At 39.5% G+C, this 16,868-nt stretch overlaps 1 protein-coding gene across 3 annotated transcripts in view; it reads right to left on the bottom strand.

The window, feature by feature from the left end:
• The window catches only part of cdh8 (cadherin 8), a 101,408-nt gene that overhangs the window by 51,277 nt on the left and 33,263 nt on the right, over positions 1 to 16,868 (bottom strand). For all 3 annotated transcript variants that reach the window (XM_026175544.1, XM_026175553.1, XM_026175534.1), the window contains one exon: positions 13,178 to 13,469. In XM_026175544.1, the coding sequence (XP_026031329.1) occupies positions 13,178 to 13,469 (292 nt within the window). The remainder of the gene's footprint in view (positions 1 to 13,177; positions 13,470 to 16,868) is intronic.

Genomic DNA, 16,868 nt, shown 5'->3' on the forward strand with positions numbered 1-16,868 from the left:
CCAACAAACAAAAAGGGGGGGGGGGGGGGGGGGGGTGACTGAAGAAAAGAAGGTACAATGTGGATTTACAACCCCAGTAATCCCAAGGTTTGTTTACACTCCCAGAAGTGAAGTGAAATTTTAAAGGGCTATCTCTGTTGCGTGCTGGAGAGCAGATTCACCCAATTACACAGCAGCCCCCAGTGTGACATAGCAAACCTGCTGTAGGATTGACTGTGTATTTGGTTGTGCGTGTGTGTGTGTGTGTGCGTGTGCGTGTGCATACTCATGTGTACACCAGACTGTGACTGTGGTAAAACTACAAACTGACTAAATCCATACTGCAGTGTTGAGAGCAATACAGCTGCCAATGCTCCAAAACACAAAAAGGTAGAGCTCAACAAGGTTGCCTGATGCCAAAAATCAGCAGCCCGTGTGATAGTAAGACAGGAGGGTAAAACACACAGTAACACAAGTGGAAATTTGTATCACTTTGCAAAAAACCACAATAAAGATTCATCATTTAAAGTCATCCGTGAACAAAAATCTAAAATAAAAACTGAAATATGAATTTTCAGGGACATATGTTTTGATGACAAACACTGCAAAGACTTACTTGATTTATTTAATGTTCTACTTTCTCGTCATTGTATCAGACAGCTGAGCCGTGGCAACGACTGTATGTGCCAAGCCAGGGCTTTAGTTAATGGGGAAAGACATCAAGAGTAAGGCCTCGCCCGCACTGGAGATTTGATCCTTTCGTCTTATCAGCTTCTTTTTCAAATGACCTTGCTGTACAGACTTTTATGCCTCTCCCCTTTATTCTCTACCAGTGATTGGATGGGACTCTCTAGTCTCAAATCTCTGCCACCTTGATGAATGTGTTCCACCCTCATTTATGTTGCATTGACCAATCCCTCTCCACTACAAGCTACAGTAGGCTGCACAAATCTTAATGCAGCCACACACACACACATGAACACTCACACACACACAAACAGCTAATAAAGATTTTTGTTAAGACTTCCTTTTTGTCTTTCTTTATGCAGTTTCTGCTTTATTTCTTCTGCAGTTAAATTAAGTCTACGCTCTTTTGTGGGAGCAAAATGTAACTTTAAAGAGTGTTATTATGGCATTCATTGGGAAGCAATTGCTGCTTTTAATTTTAGGTACTGACTGTTGGGTGCCTGCGGGGTCCAAATAGCTATAGTTGATAGCTCAGACAATTAATAATGCAGACATGGAGGGATGAGAGTGTGGGGATTCTTTTCTTTCTTTTCATCACTGTAAAATTAGATGCAAAAAAAAAACATGCACACACAACATCTAACTCACACACTCACACACGCACACCTGCACACGCTATGTTGAGTGGAAAACCAAGGAGCAAAATCCTTGCTGTTTTTGAAGCAACAAAAGTAAGTGGGATTGACGGACACAGTGCCAGATGCAGCAGGAAATAGACACAAAGGAGCAAAGAGGACTGAACACACCACAGGAAAATTGCACCAAAAAAAGGCCCTACAACAATACATTAAAAATCCACAACATTCTTCTTGAATAATTAAAAGGTGAGCCATGGCTGTGTACTGAAGTAGAAACCTTTCTGGCATCTCAGCAGATATGAGTAAGCATGCGCCAAGTTTAAGGTGCGATCTGGAACCATCCTCAGTTTGCATGCTATAGCAGTATTGTAGAAAAGACCTTCCACTCACCAGCATGACTTCAAACAGTCTATATCAGCTGCTATGTATCACAGGTGATAGTACACACACACACACACACACTTTTTTTTTAATATCTTAGTGAGGACATCTAACTGACATAATGCTTTCCCTAGCTGCTTACCCTAACACTAACAATAAAAAATGAATGCCTAACTCTAACCCTTAGCCTAAACTTAACCACAACCTAATTGTAACTCTGGCACTAAAACTGCATTTGAGCCTAAAATATGCCTTCAACCTCTTGGGGACGGGGATTTGTCCCCATAAGGACTGCTGGTCCCCACAAAGATATGTAAAAATGGTACATGCACACACACCCATACACACATTCACAAAGTGTTTAAATTTCATCAAAAATATCTGAAAATTAACTTTTGAAGTGTGATATTGAAGAAATAACAGATCTAAACTTTAAAAAGGGAAGAAAATCTACATCTACATGCTAATAATCAACTTTTCCCCACTGTGTTTATGCTTTTATAAGTGAAGAGATATCAAAACCAAAATGAACGTGTAATCTGTGTAAAATTATAAAAAAGAACATATTGTACAGTTCAGCATAGCAGAGAATGTGCAGCAAATGGTCACATCTCAGTCTGTTATCTGCAGAGCAGGGGGCCTGTAGGCAATTAGTGAGCAAGTATAGGATTGGCTGTGTAAGACAATGACTGTTTCAGCTGAGCTATACCAGATCTATTTCCAGTAAGATGTGACCTGCTTAATAAATGTAGCTGATGGTATCCACAGCAAACTTCACAGATCTCGGATGAAGATATGAATTCTAGTACTGTCAGCTACACCTGTTGATTCAAGGGTGATGCCACTGAGTTTCTTTCTATTTTCGGGGCTGGAATAGCCAGTGAGGTAGGGCCAAACTACATCCAAAAACAGTTAGCGTAGTGCAATGATTCTTTTAAGAAATTTGCTTTACATCAGTACCACAGTAGTGCAGTGGCTAGGACTGTATGTTTTCCTCATGTCTGGGTGATTTTTCTTCAGGTACTTCAGGCTTCCTTCCACAGTCCAAGCACAAGCATGTTAGGTTTATTGATGATTCTAAATTGGTTGTGGGTGTGAATGTGACAGTGAGTGTGAAAAGTTGTCCGTGTCTCTCTGTGTTAGCCCTGTAATAGATTTGCAACCTGTCTGGGTTGTACCCTGTCTCTTTTCCCATTACAGCTGGGATAGGCTGCCTAGACCACCAAAACTCTAAATAAGCTGAAGAATCTGGTTGGATGGATGGATAACTTAACATGTTGTGTGCCCAATTATTTCTCTAAACCCCTGCACATTTGGCCCATATTTTAACAGCAAAAAGACCCAGTAACAAAGTAGACATAGTCCAAAAGAGAACCAGAGAAACTGTGTTTAATGAAACATTTACCACAAATGGGTGCAAAATGACACTTGAAAATTGTCTGTTTTAATGTAAAAATTGTTTTTCTATGTTTATTGTTGCACAAATTTGCAGAAGCTGAGGGGAAAAGCCCCCTAATGAAGGAGCTTTCCTTTCTGATACCATTTCCCATTTGAAATCACCTCCGGCATTACTAGTAAGTCAGATAGCAGCATTTTCTGTTTGAATTATTAGTTGATTTGTTCATTGATTATGCTACAGCTCTCTGTGGGAGTCTAGCAAAAAAATCCCAAAAAGAAAAACCCAAAATGGGGCAGTCAGCTTTTTGTGTGGCTGTACAGTTTTCAATTCTATCTTTATCTAGAAGACGCTGATTATCTGATCAGTCATTTATCATACTCCTGCTATCTCTCCCATACACAGAATTCATTCAAGGTGCTTACAGGACTCATTTTGAGTTTTACAATTTATTCAGGTCTTTCTCTGAAATACACTCATCAAGTTATCAATCATTAATCAGATCTCCCTATTTTTCGCTCTCTCTTTCACACACAAAAGATGCTATTGCTTTCTTGAAGATTTGTTGCTGTAAAAAGCACTATTTTGCAGTACTACTTTTTGAAGGTATATTTTTTTTAGCTTAATATTAGTTGGTTCCCTGTTACTGAGTATGAGGCATTAGTGTATTTTGTAAGAGGCTAAAATGGCCAAAAAAAAAAAAAAAAAACCTCCATAGTTTTAAATACACTGCAATATTGTGGTACAAAAGGATAAATATAATATTCAGTATTGTAGAGGTTCCATGTCTGTGGCTACAAGTGCTTGAGTACTGTGTAAAGAAATAACACACTCAAGGCTGTGCCAAAGTCCTGTGTGGCATCGCTAGAGTTGATATGCACAATAGCAGAAGGCCACCCTCTGCAGATGTGTTGTAACAAACTTGTAAAACACATACACAAAGACCCCTTACATTAAATAGGTCACGTCCATTAAAGAGTAATTAAAGATTGATCGCCATGCTACAAATCTTCCTCGACAATCACATCTATTGCTTTCAATGCAGCATCAGTGACAACAGATTGAATATAAGCTGATACAGTAAGTAGTTGATTGATCTAAACAATGGAACTATTCCCCTTTACATTAACAGTAATTATAGTGTTATTTAAAGTGTTACTCTACCAAAAGTCTACAAAAAAAACAGGCACATGCACTAACTGAAGGCTTACTTGGCCGATTCAAATTTTCCTCTTTTTGGGACAGTTATATTTTCTTTCTAAGAATATTTGATCAGATGTGTTTTTAAACATTGCTCTAATTAATGTTTTAATGTATGTGCCGAATAAAACAATGACTGGGCCCTGGTCACACAGGCCGAAACACTTTTTGTTGGCATCTGGCAATTAGTGGTTGTGAGGGGAAAAGGTGTATCCATCACTACCATTTATATTTTGTGTCATACTTTTTCAAATTTTAGTACAGCTGACAGAGTAAACAGTGTGTGCTTGCAGAGCACCAGTTGACATCTCCCATATAAGCTTCTGACAACTGTGGCAATCTGCTAGCAAAGCAATCACACTGAGGTTTTTGTATAAACACCCTCTTGATGACTGATTTAACCTGGCAGCATCCAGCAGCCTCCAGCTGGCTGCTGCCAGGTGAAGGTTGCAAGCCCATTTACAACTGGACAGGGAATACACATTTTTCCCTAGCGACCAGAAGTTGCCAGGGGGTTGCCAACTGGTCTTTAGGTGTATGTGACTGAGTGTTTACATGACTTATGTGAAATTACAAGTCATTTGCAAGGAAATTGTCATTTTCCCCACAGATATACATTAATGTGTTTCGTAATTAAACCTCCAAAAGGCTAGGAGGCAGTGATGGTTTTATAATACAGTGTTAGACTTAAGAGTGTTTCAGATGCCTTTCAAATGAACTGGATGAATCGCGTGGGATTTACAGCTAATAAATGTTGAACTTAAGCGCTGTTTTACCAAAATTACTCTAACAAAATGATGACAACAGGGAGAATGACCTTGGAAAGTATGTACATGGATTGGCATAGCTGTGAATATGACAGACTAAAGCTACTGTTTTAGCATTATTCGACCATCACACCCTATTGGATATGGTCTTTTTTCTTTTTTTTTTACATGAAAGATATAGTTTTGTTAAATTAAATGAATATGTCATGTAATACTGATTTGGGATTTTATCCAGGCAGCCTGTTGAAGTCTGCACACAGTCTTGCACACATCTTCTTACATTTCTGGACATGCTCGCAACAGGATGCACTGTGGGCTACACATGATTAGCCTTGTGTACTGTAAGTGCTGATCATGCTCAAAACTAATAAAAATGTATGCATTCTATGGAGTGAGATTATGGGAGTTTTAGGATCTGGGGTTTTTGTTTCTCTTTAGACAGTATTTAGGATATTTCGCCCTCCTTCTGATTATTTTTTTATTATTTTGCTGTCTTTAAATTTCCAACTCCAGGGAAATGACAGGAAGGCCAACTACATGGCTGTAGTAGCCTTTTATAATGAGAAGTACCCATCTCAATAAGTGTTTCATTCACAGTATTAAATGAGTCTTTCATTGTGCATAAGCCGTCTCTAATGCTGGCATCAGAAGCATGCCAATTCAAAGCTGATGCATGACAAAGGCTTAACCATCCAAGTAAAGGACAGCGATGGTTAGAGTTACTACTGCAGCTAGCAATTTCATCACTGATTCATCATCTGTTTATTCTCCTAAAAAATCCATTAATCGATTAAAAATTTGTTCGTAGAATAAGGAATGGCTTAAACAATAATAAAAACTACGACTACCAGATTAGTTACTGATTCATTTTCTTCTCATTGAATAATTAACTAATATTTTTGACCCTTAGTTACTGGTGCATCAGTTTGTGTAAATTTTATTGCATTAATCTGTACAATGCAATATTCACAGTTAGTCTGCATGCCCACCAGTGGCCATTGGAAGGCATTACACTATCTTTAGATGACACACTGAACTGAATCAGCCCCTCTCCTACTCTGCACTGATGCTGAATTGAGGATGCTGCATCCTTGTTTCTGTTCTCAGAATAATTAGCTGACCTTGAAATAATGAACAGCAGTGTGTGATAGTATGACAACCACAAATCATCCAATTTCAAAGCAACAAAACTTTCATGACTAATACTTACCGGTAATTGAAAAGCAAGAAACCTGGAAATGCGACAGGTTAGTTGTATGTGATTAAACTTTACCGCAGCCTTATAAATATTTTAAAAAAGAGCATTCAGACAAACAAATTTAAAATTTAACCTTTGATTTTCTCATGTCCCATTGTACTACTGTTGACCCTGTTGCATGAAATTCATTTAATCACATCCACTCAGTGCGACAACACAGACGGTGACACTCATGACAGCCTCAGTTATTCACATCCGTCTCCCCATCATTACAAAAAGATGCACACAAGAGCCACTGCACATGCTCTCACACATAAATAAACATGCACTCTCTCTCTCATTTACCTTCCCTTTCATGAACTTTGTTGGTTATTTATCCTCCTTGCCTTTCATTTTTCTTCTCTTTCTACTCCATAGGAAAAAGAAAAAAAAAGAAGTCAGACTTTGTTTGAGGAATGATGCTGTGGCTAAAGAGAAGGCAGCTTTTTGTCCTTATTCTCATTGAGAGCCTCTTGCTATTCATTGGGGCAAGGCAGCCAGTCCAGCAAGGGAGGCAATCTTATGCAGATCACATTGAAGGGCTTCATTACCTAGAAGCCAGCTACTTTTTGTTCTCCCTCGAGGGAAGAGTGAAGGAGAGCATTAGCTTAGCAAAGGAAAGCAATGGTGAGCAAAAGGGAGAGAGTGCGAGGGTGGCAGAGGTACAGAACAGGAGGAAAAATATGTGCGGAGGGTTGCAAATAGAGTGCATCTCTGCAGGCTACACAGGGGAGAAGGGACAAATTACACCTGAACAACACCATCTTTACATCTGCACTGTGGGTTCATGCTAACAGAGATGCATGTTAGAGATGTATGTGCGTGTGAAACACACAGTTTAGTATGTGTGTATGTGCGTGGATGCCTTTGTGCATTCTCAAAAAGAGAACATACCCCAGGGGGCTTTAAAAGGCTCATATTACTGTATCTGGACCAATGACTGATGATGTTACATGCATAATTCAGAGGTGCATTGGATAATAAACAATATTTGATGAATTAGTAATACACATTTGTAGGTAATATTGAACAGCTATATGTTTTGTTTTTTTTTAACTCTTGAATACCATGTGATTTCCAGCTTAGTCTGAAACAAAGAAATCTAAGTTAATAACATACAAGCGAATGTAAAAAGAATGTAGCAGTAAAAGGAAAAAAGAAGTGACTGGGCAATTAACTGGTATCACAAGTAACCAAATCAAGCATGTAAATACACTCAGATATGCAGAATGTTAGTGCCAAATGAGGTGAGATAAATAGTCGTAGCAGGTTATTTACAGACAAACTCCTCCATGTCAGTTAAATCCTTTCTGCCTCAGAGGCCTGTCCTATTCCCATTTAGCATGGCCACAAAAAGGGCAGGCTGGCATGGACGCTTCCTGGCAGTTAGACAGGCCTGAGAGAGTCAGAGCCTTGGCCAGGTTCACTGCTCTGACCCCTTCTCACCCCAGTTCAGCCTGTGAGCCACCCACCACCATCATCATGGTCCCGGTCTGCCGCATCCCTGTCCAGCCCAGGAGCCTGCTCGTCAGATGTGCCCCAGCCCGGCCCTGGCCTAGCTCTGGCCCAGCTGCCCACTATGTTAAAGGGCCAGGGGCCCCCTGCCACTCAGCCCATCTGCCAAGCTGCAGACCAGAGCCTAGGATCAGAGAAGAGAGACACAAACACCAGACACCCTCTTTCTCAGCTCTCAGCTCAAAGCTCAACTGAGAAATGCCAGATAAAAGATGCACTATAAATGGGCTTCTTTTGCTTATGTGGGTTGCTGTGACCCTGAAATACTGTTAGGGTTTATTCAAGTTAAGCTGTTTTTAATGCATTCAGAGCCATACTTTCCAAGAGCAAGATATGTTCAAGATTTACTGCAAGATCAGCACAGAACAATGATATTTTTGGTATATCGAGAAAGAGGATTTTTATAGAACATCTGGCCCAAGTGAAGCATGAAATGGTCTGAAAATATCTCAGCTGTCCCTGTATTGATCTGACCAACTGCAATGTGCAGAAAAATTCATGAGACGAAAGAATAGATAGATAGATAGATAGATAGATAGATAGATAGATAGATAGATAGATAGATAGATAGATAGATAGATAGATAGATAGATAGATAGATAGATAGATAGATAGATAGATAGATAGATAGATAGATAGATATGCTCGAACACACAGAAAGGCACAAGCTATGACAAAATATACAGCAGTATTTAATATCGTTACGCTTCGTTGAGGTTATGTATCTGTGGATCACTTTGAAAACTGCAAGCATATTAAATCAGCTGTGATCACAGTGTACTCCTGTATGTTGGAAGCATGAGACGATCAGCTCTGATAAAGGTCTGCATACTGCTCATTTCCATACGTCTCCCCTTGATCAAGTCTGCTCATTTATCGTCCAAATCTGAGATGACAAGCCTTTACTTATTTTCCCAGCTGCCGATGGTGATGAGAGCGTAATCAGAAACATCATTAGGTCCTACATAGATGGCTGTGCCTGTTAGTCCTTTTATCCGCACCCATAATAACTCTGAAAATGCAAATCAACTCCAGGTAATCTATTAATGTCACTTCAATTTTATGTCTACACTCCAATTTAGCAGATCTTGACACATTTGGCAGGGATCTGTGCTCTCATACAGGTATTCATTTTGCTGAGGTTTCACAGAGCATGGCCCACGCAAAGAGGAGATGGGCCATCTGTCTACGTGCCCGTTTATTAATCGCCCTGATAATGAAGCGAACTCACAGCCCAACACTCCTGGGGCAACTCTCACATGAGTTCCAACCGGCAAAACAACTTTCAGCAAGTTTGTTTCGCAATGTGGCAATTATTGTCATTTGCACCCCCCTTAGCACAGGAAGGAGGGTCTAGCAACCTCCTCCTAATTACCTGTTGTGTCACTTCAAGCAGATTTTGTAATTTCCAAATACATCACAACCCCCTTGTTAGCTGCAGACGGGTGGCAGAGCCTCATAATTCCAGCATATGGTCGACAGACATACAAGGGAATTTGTCAGCTTGTACTGGCCTTAAAGTTGAAGACCCCATTAACAGGAGAACAAAATCTGTTAATCTTGTGAGCTCTTTGCAATCCATGTGAAAGAATTAAAATTCTAATCATGGACCGGCTTGCAACAATAAGCAGCTAACTCCCTCAAGTGGCACTAAAAAAGTTACAATGTAATGAAGAAACTGAAGTAGTATACCTACGTATATTGTTCATTGGATCAAATGAATGGATAATAATTTGCACCCTATTTGTCTGAGGATTAGAGGATATTATAAAAACATAAAAAACAGAATTATCCAGATTATATTTAGTATCCATTATTAAAACGGCAATTATTAACATTTTTTAAATCTATAAAATAATTTATTAGCATGAGTATTCTGGGTATGGTTTCTCATAGTGATGAACTGAGATTGCTCACAATGTTAAAGCAATAGTCCCTAAAGGAATTACAAGCAACAAGATACAGTATCAAGAAATAAACAACAATTTTGTAACATATGGCACATGTGTCGAAGTAAATAAAAATGCAAAAATATAGGAAGACTACAAGTCATGCGCAAGACAACTGAATTACAATAAAGTTTTCAGGGGACACCACATAAGACAATGTTCACAGTAGGTAGAGGTGAAATTTGAGGGAGGGGGGTTTTCAGGTGCAGTCGTTTTATTGTTGACAACCGATCCCATTCAAACCAGAACGCAGAGGAACGAACAAAAGAAAAGAAAAGATGATACCGAAAGCAAATTGAGTTTTGAAAGTGGCCCATTTTTGTGATCTGCCAACTTTACCATGAGTTTAGGAAAAATCTAATTTTCAGAAAGCTGTACGTGATTTGCTCAGATATTCACTTTTTATTGTGCTTAATCATAAATCTATCAATTTTAGGTGGAGAGTTCATAGCTAGCATGAGCCACAGTAATGGGAAATGAAGTGGAATTATTCATAAAGGGTTTGAGCAGCCCAGAAAAATAAAAAATAAAAAATCAGTTAACACAGTTTTGAAGAAATTTTGTAGAAGCATTTTACCCCTAGAAAACAATTCAATGTAATGCACTCACAGAAGTTCTAGCAGCTTATGCTAATGGTTTCAAATGTGTTCTGACAGATTTGGCAGATTTAGTGAAGTTAAAACCTTTGCTTTCCCCTTCATCTTATTGTTCCACTGCACCTACAGAGACAATTCACTAAACAATTAAAATGTGAGTCACCTCCATTTTCAGCTATTCAGGAAAATGAAAGTCAGACAAAAGTCATAGAAAGCCACACATCTTATCCGACTGGCCCTTTTTAAAGGAAGAACAAAAGGTATTTCTCCTTCATTTCCCATTAACCTCTATGCTCCTGCGCACACAGGATACATGGCGACCTCGGTGACCCGTGTCACATATCTCATGCGGCTGTGGGGACCGTTTCCTATGGGGGATGGTGACATTCAGTATGAGGATTCTCTATCTAGCCATAGTCCTTGACAGATAAAAGGTAGGTGTTGATATTTGTCCCTGGTCTCGCTGATACTGTGTGGATACACTCCCGATAAGCAAGGAGCTGCGAAGACATTGATGAAGTCTGAAGTGGAACTGACAAGCTCTGTAAGTGGATAACATCGTCAGGAGAAGCAGGCTGTTACGGTCTGGATTAGATTTTGATTATTTGACACAGGTGGGTTCACGCTAAGCAGAAATTCATCAGCATACTCAGCATTGTCTCAGCTTAGTACCAAATGTAATGCAACGTTTTTTAGCATGTGCAATATTGCATTTTAATGTTTCCCAGTTTCTTGTCACTGTGAAGATTTGCTCATACGACTTCACCATCTTCATCTCTGTTCAGCTCTCTTTCCCGTGGACTTTATTAGTTATGCGCCACTCAAAACGCAGGAATCCACCGAGTCCTGTGCAAATTCTAATTTACTGATGATTTATGAATATGAGGCGAGCAAGATGAACGACTTATTGTTTGTTTGTCCAGAGAGCTTAATTCTCCCCATAACACCACAGCACATGAAAACTTAACAAGAAGGAAACCAGTTGCTAAAAGAAAAGCCTTTCAAGCTAACAACTGAGCCTTCATGAATGTTTAATTAATCAGTAGTGACAAAAGGGAACAACAATCAACAAAGAGATGCCGATTTCCATTTCTTATGCATTATTCCCACTGGCAAATCACAGAGTGCTGTCAACTACCACTTTGCGCTCTACCCTATCACTATGGTTGTTACCGCACTCCACTGACAAAACCCTTGGAGAGCTACAGTACATTTCATTTGAGATCCAAAGCTGAGCAGCAGGGATCAAGTAACAGAGTTCAGACAAGAACAGTTCACTGTTACTTTGTGTTTACATGGATACTTTTGCATTGTGTTTTGTTCCTTTTTGCTTCCACAGCAGCAGCTAATAAGAGTCAGATACAGTTATCATGAGAAGCTGCACAGAAATATATATTTATATAGCTTTCCCTCTGAGAACCGATGCAAAGACTGCATCCTATGGGATGTACCAAATAGACTCCATTACACTCCTAACACCGTATGTCCTGGCGAGTTATGTCAGCTTTGTGACAGGTAACAAGAGGAAGCTCACTGAGGAAACACAATAACAAGTGTATACCACCCAACAACGGACCCCAGCATCCTTGCTGAACTCCTGCAATGTCAACACAGCATAAAGACACACTCTGATCTCCTTCCTGCTACTGATGGAAGCATTTTTTTCTACAAGACTCAGCTGCGCCGGGGTTAGTAGTGAGGGTCTCAAAACAGTGTAACAATCCACTTACAGGCTTCTGTCTGTCCTAGATGAGCTGCATTATCATCATGCAGTGGTCATTTAAATACATGGATGAAATGAGAAGGAGAATATATGAATATATTAGCATACAGTGCAAGGGCAAAAGTTTTGCGTACCAGTTTGAGGGGGCTTGAGGAATAGTAGCTTGCAATTGGCGTCCGTCAGTATTGTCGCGCTAACTGACAGTTTATGGGTGCACATGCAAACATGTTTCTCAACCATGATATTATTATAATGCTTAAATCTTGAAGTAACAGCCATCCATATCAAGCCTTTCCTACTTTGAGGACTGTTAGGCTTTACTGTTGTGAAAGATGGGAAAAAAAGACTAATTGTAAATGCTTTTGACACAAAATAATGCAGTCCACAGAGGTTCACCCTCTTAATCTCCTTGCCATTGCTTTCAACATCAATCAGTATTATATTCTGCACTTTTAAATCCTTGGATAAACATCTATTATAGTGTGCTATAATAATTTTACAGTAACTGACAGAAAGTGCAATACCCCCGCCCCCCACAAAAAAAAAACTAACCCAAAAATGGCCCCTGACCTACACAAAGTGGAGAATAGCAGATTTATGCCCTAAGGCAATATTTACATATGCTGCTGTAGCCTGTCCGAAATGTACCACTGGTGCCTTTCAGCTTGTGCAGAATTTTGATTGTGTATGAAAATTTTAAGAACTCACCACATGCTTGCCACATGTGGTGAGTTATTTAATTTTACAATCTAATATCTGGCTCATGTTTCCATATTGTTAGATATAGTTCTTTTTAAGTGAGCTGTTTGTTGAGAGCCTTCCCTAAGTGTGTGTCGACATTGACGCTCGATGTTCAGTCACAGCACTGAGCTGTGGGTGAAGTCCTAGTGATTTGATTTGATTTATCATTCTTGTATTTTCATTTGTGGAAAAATACTCATAGCAGGCAAGCGTGTAAATAGGCATACTCATTTCCTCTTGTTCTTATTCACTCATTATTTTTATGCAATAGCCCATTAGAGATCAGCCGTCTCGGAAATCTCACAGACTGATTAGGCTGCTGTGTGAGGCAGGGAGCAGAAATGAGCTCTGTCTGTATTGTGACTTACCAACAGCAGACATTTCTTCAACAGCGGCATGATACGGGCCTTCGGTGAACTTTGGTGCATTGTCATTTATGTCCTGGACTTTGATGATGAACTCAGTCATGGGCTCCAGAAGCTGGCCTGTAATACCATTAGTGACTTTGGCGGTTAGTGTGTATTCAGCCTTCTCCTCGCGGTCCAACCTCTTCATCGCGTGGATGTCACCTGTCTTCTCATTGATGGCAAAGATGGTGCCTGCCCCCTCACCTGCAAGGCTGTATCTGGCTGTGTCATTGTCCACCTTGTCTGTGTGAAGCTGCAATTAAAAAGAGAAGAAAAATAAAGGATAAGTTCAATTTTGTTACAAAGTTCTCAGTTTTTTTCCCAGAGTGTAAAGACAAACTTAGGGAGCCGGGTGTGAAGAGCTTTTAATGAATACAAGCTGATATGCTCAGCAGATTCTACAAGTTCTCACCACATAAATGCAGTTAAGTATACAGTATGACCATAATGCGCTGTTTGCACTGCTGTACTCTGTGGAAACTAGATACTAAACGTGGCTCAGCATAGCCTACACTTTGCTAAATGAGGCCCGCTGGGGACAATAACTTTATAAGTTGCACAGGAAATGGACCTTAGTCTAGGTTGTTCCTCGTTATACATCACAAATACATCACACAAACATGTGTTATGGGGTATATTGCTCCCTACAGTATGAAATTTACCGGACAAAGACGTTAGATGTCCTTTCAATGTTCATCGTACTACACTGGAAAAATAAGAAATCCATTAAAAATTCAACAGGAAACTCTACACACAATGATGCATTCTCTCAAACTAGCCCCAAAGATACTGGACGATGGTTCATATTTCTCATTATTTTTGTAATTACCGTTTCATTAGTTCACTAGAACTGCATGCCCGGCTGAGTGGTTGGATCCCACTCATTGCACGGGCTGAGTATAACTAATGAATTTGACGATGCGGCATGAAGCTGTTCAAATATCTGCGCTGAGAAGAGCAGGCAAAATATTCTGCTGTTTCAAGTTAAAAGGGTCAACTGAAAGGGCACAGGATACAATGGTATGGACACAAAGAGGTCAGGGAAAAAGAGAAAGAGCCGCCTTTTGACTCAAAAGAAGCAAAGAATTAAATTTTTGCTCCTATAAAGAGACAGAGCATTTCCTGTACTTGAAAGTCACCTTTCATATAAGCCTCTTGAATCCTAAAGTGAGTGAGTTTCAGAAGGGAGGAGAAGCAACATTTACAAATCCAACAATATAGCTGGGACATGGCTGGCAGCACTCTTCTTTTCAGTTTGTATTTTTGTCAACTTATGCGTCTCTTAAAAACACACATGCACACACACACACACACACACACACACACACACACACACACACACACACACACACACACACACACACACACACACACACACACACACACGTGACCAAGTACACAGTCATACATCAAAACATCTGTATTCAGCAGCTTTAATTTCATTCCCTGCCACGGCGTTTCAACAGAGGTTCCTGTGGGAGCACGCTTAGGGTATAGAATAGCAAGGTAGAAATGTGTTGGTGACTACAGACCCCTAAACCCCCTGCAATGTTTTCAGAACCTGGCTTTTATGCATATACTGTCTCCGAGGTGTTGTTTGCAGACACTGACAAAGCACATTCGCTTAAATTGTCACACCTTGCACTTTTGTTTTCCTAATTGTGCCATCATTTCACATGAATGATGTAGCTCATTAACACAAATGCCTCGCAACATCCTGCACACTGAGAAACTCTTTAAATGAGCTCAAATTAATGATGGTCTGTCATTGTTTTTTTTGTTTTTTTAAATCCCATGCATGACTACTTATGTGAAGTCTAAAGCCTGCAGCTCAGCATATATGACTGCATGTTGGTGCTTCCCGCAACGGGAGGCAAACTGACTATTTTAGCAGCATATTGGTTTTGGTTTATTCATTAATCATAAATATTTTTAGGTAAGCATCCTGGATTTAATCCTGGTTTGTTTCAATGTGACGCGCCACTTCTTCACTCTGTACTTATGTAAAGAAAAAAAAGAGAAAAAGAAAACCTTTTTGATCAGCTGCAGAGCAATACTGCGATTTTATAGTACTGTGATTGTGTCTGTTTCCATATGTAATGCCCACAGAGAGCTTACAGAGAGACATTTTCAACCAACGCAAACGTGCTTCTGTGCTGTCATCCAACTGCACTTTGCTCTATATAAAAGTACAGGCAGGGGCTGCAGTGGACACTGTTTTATTGTTGTTAACACTCTGTTTCACTTCAGTACTGTGTCTGCTATAATCCCACTCTTCTCTGCGGCTGGCTGATGGACCAAAAACAGTTTAAAGAAGAGTAGCCCAAAGACTGGTTGTATATTTTTGACACTTCCCCCACATATTTTAATAATACCCCATTTGCCCCACTACCTGCTCTCTCCAGATAGAAAGCTGGCAATAGCTGCTCACACACTGCTTAGGGACTTCAAATGTGCTACCACCGCTGAACCATAATTTGGCCTTGAGGCAAGCTGAATCCTGCTTGTCTGCTAGTTTTGTCTTGAGGACTGGACCACTTTTCATGTCTGTCTTCCCCTGCCTCCATCTCAGTGTCTGAGAGTCTTAAAAATAAAGCCCACTGTTGCCTGCTTGCCCCAAATAAAATTCAAATAAAATTACGGCCCATGTTTATTCCAAGCTGGAGGTTGCTCCACTGAGTCACACTGCCATGTACATCTGTGCTGTGCCTGTTCTCCTATTAAACCCAGGGGACTTGCACAGGTGTAGATAATTTTGTGGAGTTGTATTTAAGAAATTTTAAACATTTTCAAAAACAAAAATGCAATAAAAAGTGTCTAAAAATCTACTCTAAAGAACAACAACAAAACATGCAACTTATAAAGCAATCAAAATATTTTAATAAAAAAACCACACCATAAAAATCACACTGCGAAGTGCTATAATTACTACAACCTCATGACACTTAAATAGTTTGAATAAACAAGTGAATAGAACCTAAGTAAAAATAAATAAATATTTAAATAAATAAATATTTATTTAAAAATAAACAAGTTTGTATTGTATTATGGTCCCAGTACTGGCTTAATATGTGAGGAGTGTGGAGATTAATTCTTGCTCTCTGAAATGCTTATCCATGGTTGTATGCTATAAACTCATCGCATGCTGGAAACGACCTACAGTATTATCATGTGACGAAATAAGATGCTGTGGTTTTCTCACATACAGTTAAATCATAAAAGCTGATTTTAAATTAGATTTTAGATGTATGGATATTGGTGCCTGTCTGTGTTTCTCACGTACTGGTCAGGATGCGCCTTGTACAACACCTTGTACAACACCTTGTACACATGGATGCTTGAGACATGGCATGTCAGATTGTTTTTCCTCATTAATTAACCAAGAAACCAAACATAATGAAAAATATTAAAATTAAGTTGCTAAATTAAATAGACTGCGTCAAACACCTAACCCCTGTTTCTCACCCAGCAAACATAAGATAGCAAAGACAGTTTTGAAGCTGAATAATCTAAAAAGAAAAAAAAACATTTAGAAAAAAATTAATGCCCACTAAAGATGAGTACCACTGATTAAAACACATTTTGAGCTAAGATGGGGTTAAATCTTTTTGTCTCTTAGCTTCTATAAGCATTTTTTTCTCTTCTTTTTTTT

The sequence above is a fragment of the Astatotilapia calliptera genome, chromosome 1 (genome assembly GCF_900246225.1).
Source record: "Astatotilapia calliptera chromosome 1, fAstCal1.2, whole genome shotgun sequence".
In the NCBI taxonomy this organism is placed as follows: Eukaryota; Metazoa; Chordata; class Actinopteri; order Cichliformes; family Cichlidae; genus Astatotilapia; species Astatotilapia calliptera.